Source organism: Leptodactylus fuscus, chromosome 6 (assembly GCF_031893055.1).
Source record: "Leptodactylus fuscus isolate aLepFus1 chromosome 6, aLepFus1.hap2, whole genome shotgun sequence".
Lineage (NCBI taxonomy): Eukaryota > Metazoa > Chordata > Amphibia > Anura > Leptodactylidae > Leptodactylus > Leptodactylus fuscus.
Window position 1 is genome coordinate 9632065 of NC_134270.1, and position 15451 is coordinate 9647515.

The 15451-nt window shown below is 43.6% G+C and overlaps 1 protein-coding gene across 5 annotated transcripts in view; it reads left to right on the plus strand.

Moving 5' to 3' along the window:
- The window catches only part of BAHCC1 (BAH domain and coiled-coil containing 1), a 107224-nt gene extending 95057 nt beyond the window's left edge, over positions 1–12167 (plus strand). For 4 of the 5 annotated variants that reach the window (XM_075279330.1, XM_075279329.1, XM_075279333.1 and 1 more), the window contains 14 exons: positions 2026–2146; positions 2259–2508; positions 2727–2918; positions 3024–3265; positions 3349–3444; positions 3740–3863; positions 3993–4107; positions 4245–4320; positions 4767–4875; positions 6160–6276; positions 6868–7032; positions 7436–8520; positions 8823–9059; positions 10102–12167. In XM_075279330.1, coding sequence (XP_075135431.1) covers positions 2026–2146; positions 2259–2508; positions 2727–2918; positions 3024–3265; positions 3349–3444; positions 3740–3863; positions 3993–4107; positions 4245–4320; positions 4767–4875; positions 6160–6276; positions 6868–7032; positions 7436–8520; positions 8823–9059; positions 10102–10308 — 3136 coding nt within the window. In that variant the 3' untranslated portion in view covers positions 10309–12167. The remainder of the gene's footprint in view (positions 1–2025; positions 2147–2258; positions 2509–2726; positions 2919–3023; positions 3266–3348; positions 3445–3739; positions 3864–3992; positions 4108–4244; positions 4321–4766; positions 4876–6159; positions 6277–6867; positions 7033–7435; positions 8521–8822; positions 9060–10101) is intronic. The other variant, XM_075279331.1, reaches the window with a different exon arrangement.
- The last annotated feature ends 3284 nt before the right edge of the window (positions 12168–15451 follow it).

Here is a 15451-nt window from a genome sequence, read left to right on the forward strand (position 1 = left end):
GCTCTACCCCGCTGTTTGCTGAATTTGGACTCAGTGTGATATGTGGAAGATGGAAAATAAGGTGATGGCATTGCACAAACCTTTTCATCCTAACCCATAAAGCTTCTGTTTGGCAGCCATCTTTACAAGAAGAAAAGGCTCCTCCATTTTCAGGCTCGGCCTTCAATGACATACGTGTATGGACGCACGGGGGATACGTTTCCCAAGACCGTCGTGCATTATTGATGCGCCCGTCATTTATTAATGCCTTGTCAGTAATGTATGCGCCACTTTATGGAGGGGGGGGGGGATGTGCGAGTGCCCGGGATGACACAACTCGCAAAGTGCCCCTTGCGTCATGTCTAAATATTTCATGAGCTCTCAAAGTCCTCGGCGTGGGTTTGGGCGCGGGAAGGGTTAAATAATTCCAGCTGAGATTCCAGAGCGGATTTAAGAAGCTTTGATGGATCTGCCTGCGGGAGATGCTTTTACTACAGATTTAAAAAGCTGGCGAAAATCCGCTCTGTAAGAAGCGCATTCGGTAAAGAAATCCCCCATGGTCAGGCTGACCTCCAGTCTACCCCTTGGTAGCCCCCAACTATGAAGTCTCTCCCCAAATCCCATAGAGCCGGCTTCTTTGTGTTTGTTCGTTCTGTCCGTGTACCCGGTGGCACCATGACTGTAGCAAAGTTTTTGTTCTGTAGGTCTTTGTTCTCCATGTCTACGTTTAAAGGGGCCGACCATCAGCTGATCGCTCCTGTGATCGGGGCAAACGCGGGACTCTTTAAGGGGGAGGTTTATTACCTTACCTTTATTCCTTTATTACCAATTACTCACGTCCATATGTACCAAATGGTTAACCCTTATCCACTTTCTAATATTGATGGTCCATCCTTCCAATGGGTCATCACTATTAGATCTGTCTGGTTCCCCTACAGATCAGCAGCTCCTGGTAATGTCGTCATGCTCACTCGCCGTACAAAGTTAGATACTGAAGTGCTGCCCCATAGACGTCAAGATCCACATAACTGGAAGCCATGTCGTCCCAGAACGGATAGGCTATAAATATTAGAAAGTGGATAACCCCTTTATTATTATATAAGTGTGAGGGTGAAGGGGTTAATGGTGGCGGTCTGGGGTCAGGAAAGTATACTTTATATATTATAAGCATGATATATTCTACCTGCCCTTGCCAGTAGGGGGAGCTCACTGCATGGCGATTTATACAGCTTGAGCAACCAGACATCTCTCCACTGCGGTCAATTACAAAAAACATGGACACGAGATATGGCCTCCACCTCCCAAAATCCTCCCGCCCCCCACTAAACTATGGAATAATCCAGACCTTATCCTCGTTCTTCGCTGCGGCTTTTAATCAGTCTAACCTACCTCCCGCTTACCATCATGGGAGCCGGTAGGAGGTGACAATCAAGTCTACTGTAGTGTGTTTACAGGAGGGTCTGGAGAGCAGGAATTGGTTGGAATAAATTAGGCCGAGATGTGCGCTGAGTGCTTTGCAATGGGGAATTCCCCTGCACCCTCCTCCCCCCCGTTTGCAGTTACATGGAATTTGGCACATGGAGGTGAGGTTAACAGCGGGCAGGGGGAACCTCGCTCTTCCTGGCTGGAGACACATCTCTCTGTGCTGAAGTGTGTTGGGAAGTGACAAGTTTCAGATAGGCCGTTCATTTAATTCCTACTGTGCCCAGAAGGAAAGCCGGCTGCGAGCATGTACCGCTTAGGCACACGTCACTCTCGTAGATGTTCCTGGCAAACCGTTCGTATGTTCCTACTGAGACACCAAAGTAGACAGAAGAGCTTCACATACGTACATACATCCCCACCATAAAACAAGCGATCATCTCCTTGACTTTGGTTTCCTCCGAGCAAACTTTAAGGCATCTGTAATTTGGAGGCCGACAAAGTCGTCTCGTGGGGTTGACCGAATTGTTCTTGACGTTTCTTGGCATCGATAAATAGCTTACGGTATATCGAGATGATGAGGTAGCTGAGTTCTAAGTATGGATTTTTATTTTTTCCGACCAGGCCTTTGAGCAGAAGTTTAAGCCTCCTATGTGCAGAGCTTCGAAATGATGGCGAGCCCAAGAAGAAGAAGAGTAAAATATCGGAAGAGAGTTTCAGCGATCAAGACCACTCGCAGAAGACCGTAAGTTCTACTCGAGATGATTGATCAACCCCAAAAAGATCTAAAAATGACTATGGACCTCCTGTAGGTTTGCTTCGTGGCCTACTGTATGTAAATGTTCGTTTTCTTGTAGATCAAGATGCATTGTAAAAAGATGGTGTGTCCTCAGAACAAGTTGGCGTCCAAACTGGCACGGAAGGTCTCGCAACTGAAGAGCAAGGCGTTGGGCTCTGGCACCAGCCCTTACCACCGTAAGGAAGTTCTTCCAACTAGTAAGATGCAGAAGAAACTGCCTCGACACAAAGGGTCATGTTTAAAGGTCAAAGAAGGAAGTGAAAGGAAAGGGCAGGAAAGACAGAGGCCAGAGGGAGCTGGGGATGCAGGTGAGGAGGGTTATATTGACCTTTCGATACAGACTAGTGGTTTTCTATATAAAAGTTCAACCCAGGGCTATGGATTGAGATTGTATCTAGACACTGTGATGTACAAAGCGTAGGTAGGGGTGAATTAGCAGAACGTTTTGGTTAGGTCTAAGCAGGACTGGACTACTCCTTTAATAACCTAAAAAAATTCTATAAAAATTCTGGTGTTCTTTATACAGATGAGGACAACGATGAGGACTCAGACAGCGATGACGGGGAGCAGGATCTCCCTGGACTGTCCAACCATGACACCAGTTTATCCCTTAATGCTCCTGGTAACTCCTCCCTGGTGGGTCCCTCAGCCTCGGCGGTCGTGAAAATGGAAGCCAATCAAAAAGCGAAAAAGAAGATTGAAAGACAGGGACTATTAGGTAAGGAATCTTGAAACCCTAAGCAAGGGTGGTGCCCAACCCCATTCCGTATTATTATGTTCTATATTTTCTAAATGTTTTATGGTAATCCGTCTCTATATCCAGGTTCATGCTGTATTACCAGCCCCGAGAGTGAAGTCAAGATCCGCAAACGTTCTGCCAAGCTGGAAGCTCGAACTCACCCCGATAAGCCTCTTAAGAAAAAGTCTTTGAGTCACAAGGGGAAACCTGAGGGAAACTTGCGGCGTAGAATACAGTCTGACACCCAGGCTCTGACACCCAGCAAGGCTTTGTTCTGTACTCCTAGTCAGGGACTCAAAAAGGACAAAAAGATCAAAAACATCCAGGTAGGTTTACCAACAATTACCTCGTACGGTATAACAACGTCTGTGAAATTTTTGCTTACGGTAATTTTTTTATGTTCTTTTAGAGAAAAAATGGAGTATTGAGTCTCGCGCTGACCTCTCGATCGCCCAAGAATCTTCTGAAAGAAGGGGTGAAGATGGGAAGGATGAAGTCTAAGCAGGTATATGGGATAAGGTTTTTTATTAAGATTTTCAAAAAGTTAGTACCAATATAAAAAAAAAAAGAAAATGGAGCAAACAATACACTGGGGGAGAAACGGAGAGGGGAGACCTGACAAAGGGCAAAAACGGGGAAGGGGATTTATTTTAGAGTTTTTGAGAGTTTTTGAGACTTGCTCCCATTACCAAGAAAACAAGTCGTCCTTCGATATCACGTCCCACGACTAGTGCCGGGCCCTATCTCGCTCTCTCAGTCCATGACCGTTTCAATCAGTTAACGTCTTCCTTCCCCTCCAGGAGAGAGGTCGGGCGGTCAGTCGACTCTTGCAAAGTTTTGCCGTCGAAGACGACTTCCAGTTTGATGATAACAGCAGTTTCTCAGAGGGGGAAGAAGAAACCAACTCGACGGCCAAGAACAAAGGTGAGATCATTGCTTGCAAAAAGTTTCGACCAACCGCAACTCCCATGTAGTGGTCAATTCCTAGGGTATTGGTAAGTGTCACCATGAAATATCCAAGGACTTAGTTTTGAGGTCATTGTCTCGTTCCAGCTCATATCTGCTCACTCTCCAAGACAGACTTGAGGGAAGGGTTGCAGGTTCTGATACCCAAGGAGGACAATTTACTGTACGCAGCCAGTATTCGCAGTCTACAGCCCCCTGACATGTAAGTCACCATATATCGCAATCTCAGGGTTGTCCGAGTTTGGTATTTTTCCCATTGTTGTACTTGGGTCACAATTTTTTTTATTTTTTTTTTTACAAAAACATTAATACTATGTGTATTTTTTTTCTTCACTACAGATACAGTGTTGTGATAGAGGGTGAAAGAGGAAATCGGCCTCGCGTTTACTCCCAGGAGCAACTTCTACAGGAAGCTGTAAGTTCCTAATGTGTGTCAACTGTGACAGGAAGTTCTATGACTTCCTGTCCATAAAATGTAGAGTAGGTCAAAGGTGAACCATTAAAGTGTTTTATTGTAGACTGCGTATATTGTTTTGCTTTTTTTTTTTTTTAAAAAAAAAAAAAATGTATTTATATAAGCACATTTTTTTTATATATTTTTTATGATTATTAAATTACTTTATCATTAAATAAAATGTAATAAAATTCAATGTAATTTTTAAAATATTTTTATGTAAATAAAACACATTGTAATTTTTTAATATGAGTTGAATACAATATTGTAATTTTTAATCAAATTTTATTTTTGAATTAAAATATATTTTTTAACCGAAAATTTAATAAAAAAAAATAATAATTCAAAAACTTTTGAGAGATGCATTGTGGTCAATGGCAATTCTAACAAATTCTGCATCCCTGCAGGTTGTGGATGTGAGGCCTCAGTCCACACGTTGCCTTCCACATGGAACTCGTGTCTGTGCCTACTGGAGTCAAAAGTCGCGCTGCCTGTACCCGGGGAATGTGGTGCGAGGTACGAAGCGTCCCGTATGAATTATTTAGAAAGAGAGCATTGTTGTCCGGTGGCTATATACTAATGAATGGAACTGATACGGGATTGTATGGGTTTAAGTAAAAAAAAAAAAAAAAAAAAAAAAAATTATAAAAAAATTACACAAATTTTAATTTCAATTAAACGGTTAATCCTATTACAGGAAAAAATAATTTCCCCTGTGCAGGCGTCCGCATTTTGTAGGCCGCCTATTTTTAAAACCGCTGCGTTCTCTTTACATGCCGGCGAGTGTGTAAAATTTATTAAGCGGTGCGGCAGGCAACAATACAAGCCGGAAAATTTATTCCTTTTTTTTTTTTTTTTTTTAACATTTTTTTTTTTTTTTTCCAAAAAAGAAATGATGCATCATGGCCGACATGCAGTCTTGTATTCTACCACATTCATCATCTTCAGATGTTGCCGTTGCCTACTTGCTGTACAATCTCAAGCACCCGTTCCCGCTCAATATAGTAATTGACACTTGCTGTCAGGGGCGACGTTGCCTAGCAACCTGCGCCACCGGCCGGCCGGTCACATGATCCTTATAGAATTTAGAATTGATTTCTCGATTTAATGAGAAACAGCGAGCACCTGTATTTTATAGACTTGTTTTATCGCTGCTTTTCATTGTCCGCGTTTGTCCCTGTTTTTTTTTTTTTATGTTTTTTTTTTGCAAAAAAATTCTAACATAAAATTATATTTTAATGCATTTTTTTTATATACCGTAGTTGATATTTTTTTAATTCTAATATGGCACATTCAGATATTTTTTTTTTTTTTTTTTTTTTTAATTTTCCAAAAATTTGGAAAGCTAAAATAATAATAAAAAAATAATCAGGGCTTAAAATAAAAGTATTGTCTCTGTTATTGTGCTAAATACACGGATATGCTTAATGGGAATAACTGGAATAATATACCCCCAGCTGTTTAATGCATGATATGAGTATTCAGTAAGGAGCTATGCAGCCATATTAGCACATGAGGGGGCAGGCTATTGTACAGGTGACTTCTAATACCCTTTTAATTTCACAGTAGGGGATTTATAATACCAAGTGGTTCATAATTCCAGGCATTCGTAATTCCTGGGTTCATGGATTCTCGTACATTCCATTGCGGAACGCTTGAGCGATCAGCCATGGTCCTCCAAGTATCGGCCCCGCTACTCTCTCTTTCACATGACAGTATCCTATCACCTTGGTTTGTCTATATTGTTTGCGTATCAAGGTCTCTATGCTATTGAAACGTTCCGTTATTTTATTCTGACAGGTTCCTCCAGTGATGAAGGGGAATCTGACTCTGTGACCGTTGCGTTTGATGATGGCGATCGTGGACGAATCACCCTGAATAATATTCGCTTACTGCCTCCTGACTTTACCATCCAGTGTAAGTAAACAAAACCAATGTGAAACCTCTTCAAGACCACCTCATTGAGAAGACCGGGTTCAGACGGAGGCCGCCTCAGATTCCAGACCAAAAAACCGGTAGCCGCGAATGGATGCCGGTACAGTGCACCAGTATCCTGTCGTGGCACTCTGCTCCGGATTAGGCACAAATGAATGGGCCTGGTCAGGAGGGAGTGTCTTCAGGCGGACATCTGTGGCTGAACCGGCCTCAGAATCCGTCTGAAGAAAGGGCATGCCGCTTCTGTTTTCCATGAGTGGGAACAAACTGCTCGCGGAAAAAAGAACTGACTGGCGCACATTGATTTCAATGGGAGACCTTTTTTCAGAATCCATGTCAAAATCCTGACCAAAAAACCCTGTCTGAACCCGGCCTAAACTTTTTGATTGACTACCTGTACCTTTCATATACCAACAAATGTTCTTGGAGAGGACGCCCTTCTAAAAAACCAATTTTGCAATGCAGTTTTGGGTCTACCTGTAAAAAGCCCATGATGGGGTCTACAGATTCCACCAGTGAAGGTGAAGTCTTTGGCAATGACCGTCTACTAAGATGTTGATCTTTCCATTGCAGGTACAGAACCTTCCCCTGCTTTGTTGTTGTCAGCAGAGAGTCGACGAACTAAGCGCTTCGCCAGTAATACCACCTCAACATCCGAAACCTCTCAGAACGCATCCTCCGAACCAGCCGAGGCATCAAGAAATAATGGCAAGAAGGCGATGAATAAGGAGAAAACTGGTGAGTAGATCGGGGAAATGGAGGCAACCATTTATAGAACGTCAACAAGGACCTTTAAAAAGTTTCCTACCAATAGGTTCTTGGCCCGATGGGATTTGGGTGGGTTTAGGCCGCCATTTTCTTTTGATCTTGTCAAGTTGCCTAAGGAAAGATCATGAGATATTGTACAAAAATGTTGGAGGCATCTTCTCCAGTTCCAAGCCTTGCTTAAGGAACTCGATCACCAATTCTAACGTAAATGATGAGTAAACTTTTTCGAAGGAACTTCTTATTTATCTGACATTTTTAGAGCCAACATGACCTAAGTGCGAAGCGTTTGCTAATTCTGAAAATCACAGGCATGACTGAAATAATGTGGTACCACACATTCGGAGCTGACTCCTTTCACGCTTTGGTTTTACAGATAAAATGGATGTGTTTAACTCAGGGGCAAAGACTCCCTTATCTGCTGCCACCACCAACTTCTTGGGTCGTTCAACGAGTGTGGACCTGATGAGCTGGCCTTCTCAAGGAAAGCGCAAAGCCGGCAACAAGACCAGCACTGGGCTCCATGATCCTTTTCAGTCACAGGGGTGTGGCAAGAAACAAAAGTCCAGAGAACAACCTCATGTGTTTGGTAATGGCTTTGGAGCGGATTCCTTCAGCAGTCTGGCTAACTCGTACAGTCCTTTCGGGAGTAGTGCCAACACTGGGATTACAACTGGGCAAAAACCTGCACGGACAAAGAAAGGGGATAGGCCAGAGGAGGAGGACAAGGGGAAAGGGGGGAAAAGGAAGGCAGGCAATGAGTTTTTAGTAAAACTCGATCACGAGGGTGTGATGTCTCCCAAAACTAAAAATGGCAAAGCTCTCCTACTCTATGATAAAGACTTTGGGCTTCATATTCGACAGAGCTACAGTTCTGCATCAGGACTGACTAAGGACAAAAAACGGAAGCCACCTCTTCATGACCACCTATCCATGGGCTTGGCACTTGGAAAATACACTGGGCAAACAGAGTATGGTGTGAATTGTGACAGTGACTGTTCCTACTCTGACCAGGATGAGGAGGATAATCAGGGGGGTCTGCGGGCAAGGGTCCCGTCAAGATTTCTTGCAGGACTATCAGTTTCTTCCTCTTCCTCTGGGTCCTCTTCATCTTCTAGCTCTGGTTCCATGTCTAGCTCCAGCATTTGCTCTACGGACAATGAGGATTCATCAGAGAGTTCAGATGAAGCAGACTCTACAATGCTCCTGCAGCCCTGCCTCACCCACCCCGTGCCTACCTTGCTGGCACAACACACAGAAGATGGTGGTCAAGGCTCCCAGGGCTGCTTTGTCTCAGGACAAAAAGCCAAACAGAGGAGGAAAGGGACCCCTTCAAACTTCCCTAAAACCAAAGAGCCCCTACCTAGACAGCAACGCCTGCCCTCTGTAGAAAACCGGCCAAAGATTTCTGCCTTTCTGCCTGCACGCCAACTATGGAAATGGTCTGGAGAGCCTACCCAGGTAAGAGTCATTATAACTTTGTTTTGGTAGTCTTTGTAAAATGGCGCACTCCAATTGGGCATATTTTGTTATCCTTCAATGACTTGTATCCACCTGCAGAGATATCTGCCACGGAGATGACCGGATTAGGTTATTGCAACCATTTGCTCCACCAGTGGTTCTCAAAGAAAACTTTTCCACCATTAGTTTGGCCAACTTATTGGAATACCTTAACCCATTGTTACTTACCTAAACAGATCTAAACCTTGAGATTTTATGTCCTCCATGTTATACACTAACATATCTTTTCTTTCGATTTCTAGAGGCGAGGAATGAAAGGGAAGGCCAGAAAACTGTTCTACAAGTCCATAGTGCGGGGAAAGGAGACTCTGCATGTTGGAGAATGCGCAGTTTTCCTATCGGCCGGGCGACCCAACCTGCCCTATATTGGACGTATTGAGAGCATGTGGGAGTCCTGGGGTGGCAATATGGTGGTTAAAGTCAAGTGGTTCTACCATCCAGAAGAGACGAAACTGGGCAAAAGGCACAGCGATGGCAAGGTGAGGCACATCGGAGTGAGGTGTGGGGGGTTGGTTGTTAATCATAGGGTACACTTACCTCAATGGACCAGAATGAAATGCCACTGTGAAAGAGTAGAGACCAGTCAGATAGTCTTGAACCGACCTTATATTCTGGCGCTTCTTCTGAATGGCCACCATGCATGGCTAAGGCTTCCCCATAGCAAAACTTCTCGTTATCGATGCTGCGTGCCAAACCTGTCTGGATAGGGCAGTGGTTCATAAGTCAACTCTTCAATGGGATAATTATGTTCCTAGAAGATAAAAGCTTCCATATCTAGAACAAAGCAAAAAAGGTGTTGCAGAGTACAGTCGCAGAAGAAAGCTTCAGAGTAGATTATATGGGTTAATCTTCAGTTTACTTCTCAGAACATGAGGTAACATCAGCATGTCTACATAGCAATACACAAGGAACACACTGGAAAAGAACTAACCATAGATAGATGCAGCAATGTGATATACAGACAAGTCTCCATAGCATATCATTACATGTATTCAGCACATAACAATAATAACATCGCCATGTAGTGTCCGGAAGCTGTAAGTTCCTCCAACACAGTATAATACAAATAAGTCTATATCTGTTGCATATATGTATATACCAACAAAAGGTACCCCATAGAGTAGTAGATGTAGACAATGGGCACAGGTTAAGGGTCCAGGAGTGAATAGGGAGGTAAAATGTTGATGATGGAGATAGTTTGCCCATCCGAAATCCATGGTGGATTCAAGATGGAGGAACTAAGAAGAAATAGAGGTAGCCGACCTGCCAATGGAGACTTGTCTGGATTTGGCAGTGTTGGATAACAGTGAGTGATACCCCTTTTGCCAGATATTGCCTCCCACCTTGATCCATAGCTAAATCATTGCATGGGTTCATAACAGGTTCAATGCCCATTATGGGTTTGATGGCTACAGAATTAGGTCTTTAAGACAATCGGTGATAGTCGAAAATTTATTGCCCTCCATGTTTGGGCGTAATATGGGTTGGCAACAGTAACCGTGACTTTTCTTCCCTTCCCAGAACGCGTTGTACCAGTCATCCCATGAGGATGAGAATGACGTACAGACAATCTCACACAAGTGCCAGGTGGTGAGCCGCCAGCAGTACGACAAGATGAGTCACAGCAAGCGCTACCAAGATCGGCAGGACCTCTACTACCTGGCAGGAACTTATGACCCAGGAACTGGGCGGCTGGTGACCGCAGAGGGTGTGCCAGTGCTGTGCTGATATGCCACAATGGGAGCTAACTGGGGGAGGAGGGTACCACTTAACTATACAGCACTTCTTACATTAAAACAGGTAGCATGGACAAGTCCGGAAATCTGTACACTAAACTCCACACATCAGACGTAGTTTTGGAAAGTGATACGCACAAGCCCTCGCCACCTATACGACATGCAGCGTGTGTGCCGACACACTGTTGTGTGACACTAATACAAGACGCCAGTCTCCGATGCGCCTGTCTCTGATGTAGGGTGACTGCTTCTGAAATCAGTAGATCTTTCTCCTAAAGAGAGGCCCTGGTTAATCCATTTCTAAAACGAATCGATGCCCAAAGGATGCCCAAGGCACTTGGGGTTCGCAACACTAAAGGAGAACTCTGACGTGGTAAATCGGAGTTACTCTTCCCTTTTTGTTTTTGTTTTGTTTTGTCCAACCTTTGGCACCTCATTTCTCCCATTCACTGCTGGCCAGACTCCACCAACCATTGGGACACTTTGAAGACCTGCGGTGGAAAGGCCCAATTTCATGGATCATCCAAGAGCCTAGAAGGAAATTGAGAAGTGTAGGTCTCGGGCACTTGTCACTTTGATGACATCGTCTACCGTTGTTGATGATGTCATTGGTCTACCATCATGCCCTGGTGATTCCAGTTTGACTAGAACGGGGTCAAAATTGGGCATGTTTTTGGCTCAAGATCCTGGCCATTCTATAGATGGTCGCCCCCTTCCGTATGGGAAGTTTGTGAACACACTGATGTATTATAACACAGACCTACTGATTTGCAGAAGGGCTATATACAGCCATGCTAGGAAGCTCTTTACTTTGATACCTGCCCAAACGTAATATCTTCTCTTCTACGGCTCTACAGTATTACACATCTATGGAAAACCTCAGCTGCCACCGGCAGGCGGTGCCACGTAGCACTTCGAAACACTACAGAAATTTTTTATTTTTTTTAAATTATGTGACTAAGTGGTCTATAGGCAAAGGCCGTTCCATCCTACGGGCCCCCCAACCTTAACGCATAGACACGAGGAGCATGTAAACTGCTGTGAAACCCAACAAACAATCACCCCCCCCCCATCACCAATTTTATACAAGCAAGTATCAAACTGAATATTTCCTAGCAAAAAAACTGCTCCATCCATTTTACCATCACTTTTTATTTGTAATTTTTTTGTAAATTTTTTTTTTTTTTTTTTGTGTGTGTGTGTTTTTTTTTATTTGTATTATTCCTAATTTATGGTCAACAGCCTCAAGTTTCAAGCCATATTCTCCCCAGTACCTCTTAAACAGCTTTTCTTCCTGAAAGGCAGGATCAGGTGTAATAATATTCTATTTATTCACTGTGTAAATACTGAATTTCTTTTGGAAAGTTTTTATTAACAAAATGAAAACTGCAAAAAAAAAAAAAAAAAAATTTAAAGAAAAAAAAATTTCAACTCAATGGAAAAAAAAAAACCTAAAAAAAAAATTCAAAAATTTACCCCCCTTTATTTTGCTGTCGCTGAAATATTAAATTATGCACTGTGTCCTTTGGCAAGGCTGGGAATATTAGGAATTCTGTATCATTTGTAATTAGAAGGGGGGGGGGGCTACAGAGAATAAAAGCACTTGGGGACTAGGTAGGGACTTGAAAGGGGGAGGGGCAATGAGAAGTATCTAAAAAAATAAAAATAAAAAATGTCACATTTAAATGCTTTTATTGTTAAAAAAACAAAAACAAAAAAACACCAAATTCCTGGAAATATGTATATAGATTGTCTGAAATATTTTTTTTTGTGTTGTTTAAGACATTTTTTAAGGAAAAAAAAAAGTAAAAGAAAATGTATTGGGAATGTCAATATGGTCCGATGGAATAAAAAAAAAAAGGAAAATATTCTATAAATATATATTATATAAATGAAGTGTGGCCTCGTATTTCTTTCTTCTCACCCATCAAGGGTACGTGTGTGTGTGTGTGTGTGTGTGTGTGTGTGTGTATATATATATATAAATTAAAATTTTAAAAAACAATAATAATAATAATAATATAAGGTGATCGATCGAATACTACGGTATTCGAAATACTCGTACTCGATCGAACACTACTAGCTGTTCGAAGTTTAAGGTACGATGCAGAACCAGCGTTGATTGGCAGAATGCTATACATTCTGCCAATCAACGCTGGTTGTTCTCTTACCTTTCGGAAGTCTTCTCCGCGCTGCGTCCCCGCGTCTTCTTCCGGGTGGAATTCACTCTGCCTAGGCATCCGGCCTAGGCAGAGTCGACTGCGCATGCGTTGGCATGCCCTCGCATGCGCAGTCGGCTCTGCTCAGGCGTCGGGCCGGGCAGAGCCGACCGCACATGCGCAGTCGGCTCTGCCTAGGCCGGATGCCTAGGCAGAGTGAATTCCAGCCGGAAGACGCCGCGGGGGCACTGCGCTGGGAGAAGACTTCTAGCAGAATCCAGCCCGAACGTCACTCGTGGACTTGGTAAGTATAATTTTATTGAATTTTGCCTACCCCTGAAACGAGCATTTCCCCCCATAGACTATAATGGGGTTCGAATTCCAGTGTTTGCTCATCTCTAGATATATATATTATTATTATGTATATTTTTTTAAATTAATTTATTTTTATTTTTTCTAAAGCAATACAAAAAATTCTCAAAAACATTTTTTGCCCCTTACATTATAAACCTGACCCAGACCGACCCCCCTCATTGTAGTAGGGGAAAAATAATGCAACTGTATTTTTACCATGTCCTTCTATTTTGTGCCCCTTTAGGTCGGGTTCAGATGGGAGTTTTTTGGCCCCGATTTTGATGCGAGAAGCCGCCTCAAATCTGGTCCAAAAAGTGCCTCCCGCGGCTAGCCGCGACTGTCGCAGATTCTGACAGTCGCGCCCTTCCGCTCCAGATTAGGCCCAAATGAATGGGCCCAGTTGGGAGGGATTGTCGCAACGTGGACGAGGAATCCACATGAAGAAATGAGTGGCTCCCATTGAAGTCAATGGGAGGCAGTTTTTGAGCGGGATTTTGGCACGGATTCTGTGGGGGGGATCTTTATCCATACAAATGTTTTCGATCTTCACTGACTTCTACATTTTGGGCACACATTTTGGTTGGGGACGCCTCCATAGGACATCAGTACTTTCGTGTTATGGCTCTGGCCATTTGGAGATATGTGCATGTGGCATAAATTTTTTTCACATGGCCATATCTGTCGTCAAAAATGTAATTAGATCCTGTCACGGGAATGCAGAAAACTTTTCCTAAAGAGATTTTTCCATGTAGGCCACTTATCAGAACCATATTTCTGAGATCCTCATGAGTTAAAGTGAAAAGCAGAAATGGTGGACCCAAGAAAGAAAAATCTTTCCTGGCCCTGGTGGTGTGGCTTTGGTGAAAAATGACACCTGTAAGTCGATAGCTGGTCAGGTAATGGAGGGGGTGTAAGCCGATGGCTGGTCAGATAATGGAGGGGGTGTAAGCCGATGGCTGGTCAGGTAATGGAGGGGGTGTAAGCCGATGGCTGGTCAGGTAATGGAGGGGGTGTAAGCCGATGGCTGGTCAGGTAATGGAGGGGGTGTAAGCCGATGGCTGGTCAGGTAATGGAGGGGGTGTACATCTCTCCCAGACTACTCAGGTGGGGGAGATGAGAAAACCCCAGGAATGTTTGTTCTCAGCAGACAACTTACGTCTGCTGAGCATTTTGGTAAATGCTCAGTACTGGGCTGGATTTTTAGGAATGGTAGGTAGGTTGGTAGTGGGACATGTTATTCCACCCCCCTCCAGTCCACACTTTGGGGATGTTCCAGCAGTGACTCAGCTGCAGAGAGTCTCCTTGTCAAGGAGGCTTAAGACGTCAGCTCCAGCAGCCACACTTTGGCAGAGCTTGGCTGGAGAGCTGACAGAGAGGTCCTATTTTTGGAGCTAGGTCCTGAATGATTCTACTGGCTTTTTGGATTTCTGTTATTCTAGGTGAGGTAACCTATTCTATGTTTAGTTAGTGCCTAGCCGGGCAGGGATTTATTTTTGTATTCTTTCCTTTTGTTGCTGCACCACCTTTTTGAGTGAAAATAAACTCTACCTTTGTTTTGGACTAAAAGAAACTGGACTTCTATGTCTATGCTGCCCCACCTCGCAACCCCAGACCCTGACACACCAAAAAAAAAAAATTCAGAAGATCCACCATTGAATAATTGTCTTCCTTGGGCACCTGATAAACAGAAATACTATGGAATTTGGTTCCTCCACTCCTTAAAGAGGGACCCCAGTGGTCTCCAAAGTCCTATATTTATTTGGTTAAAGGCCGGCCCCAAACTTTTACCCAACGCGTAACCTATTATTTGTGGTCGAGTGATAGTAATTGGTGTTAATGGAAAAACTCTACTGGTCATGAACGTTCTTCTTTAAGTGTCCCATACTGGTTTTCATCACCTATAAGTAAAACAGATGGAGCCCACCTTATTTCATCACTGGACAAAAGGGGTTTCCATTAGAGGGAACCTTTTTTGAGTACCAGGTCCTGCTCCCAGCACCCCCGACAAACAGATAGAAGTTGTATTATGTGGTGGTCAGTTCGATAGATAGCCATCTACGTCATACAAAGACAGAATGTACAGACCACTCTCTAGAAGGGCATATTGGGCAGGTGTTGTCCTCATTAGACAACCCATTAATGACGGTGAAGACCAATGGGCGAAACTATTAATGGGGGATCCCATTTTCACCTCTGGGATGCAGACCCCACCGGACCCCTGTTGCAGCTACATAGAAGAGATATGCATGTTCCTGGACATATTCACTCCCTATACTACCCCCATAAATCTCAAAAGAAGGGACGGCCACACTCATACCCATCTCTTCTTTGCTTGATGGGATCAAGTAAGGGAAGTGGAGGCCCTGAGTCACACCTGTGGTAGGTAGACCTTTATGGGTTAGATCATTCTTGGGTCTAACACAACACGATGCCCTCCCATCATTCAAGCTTTACTGGGGTGAAAAGAGTTCCTTTCCCCTTGGGGCCTGTAGTTTTATGGATGCAACCCTATGTTGCATCCATAAAGTGCTGACCAAACATAAGAGAACCATTGCCCCCTACTTCACCATGACCATGAATTCTTGGCGTGAATAGAATGAGCCACTGCCCAAGTCCTCAACC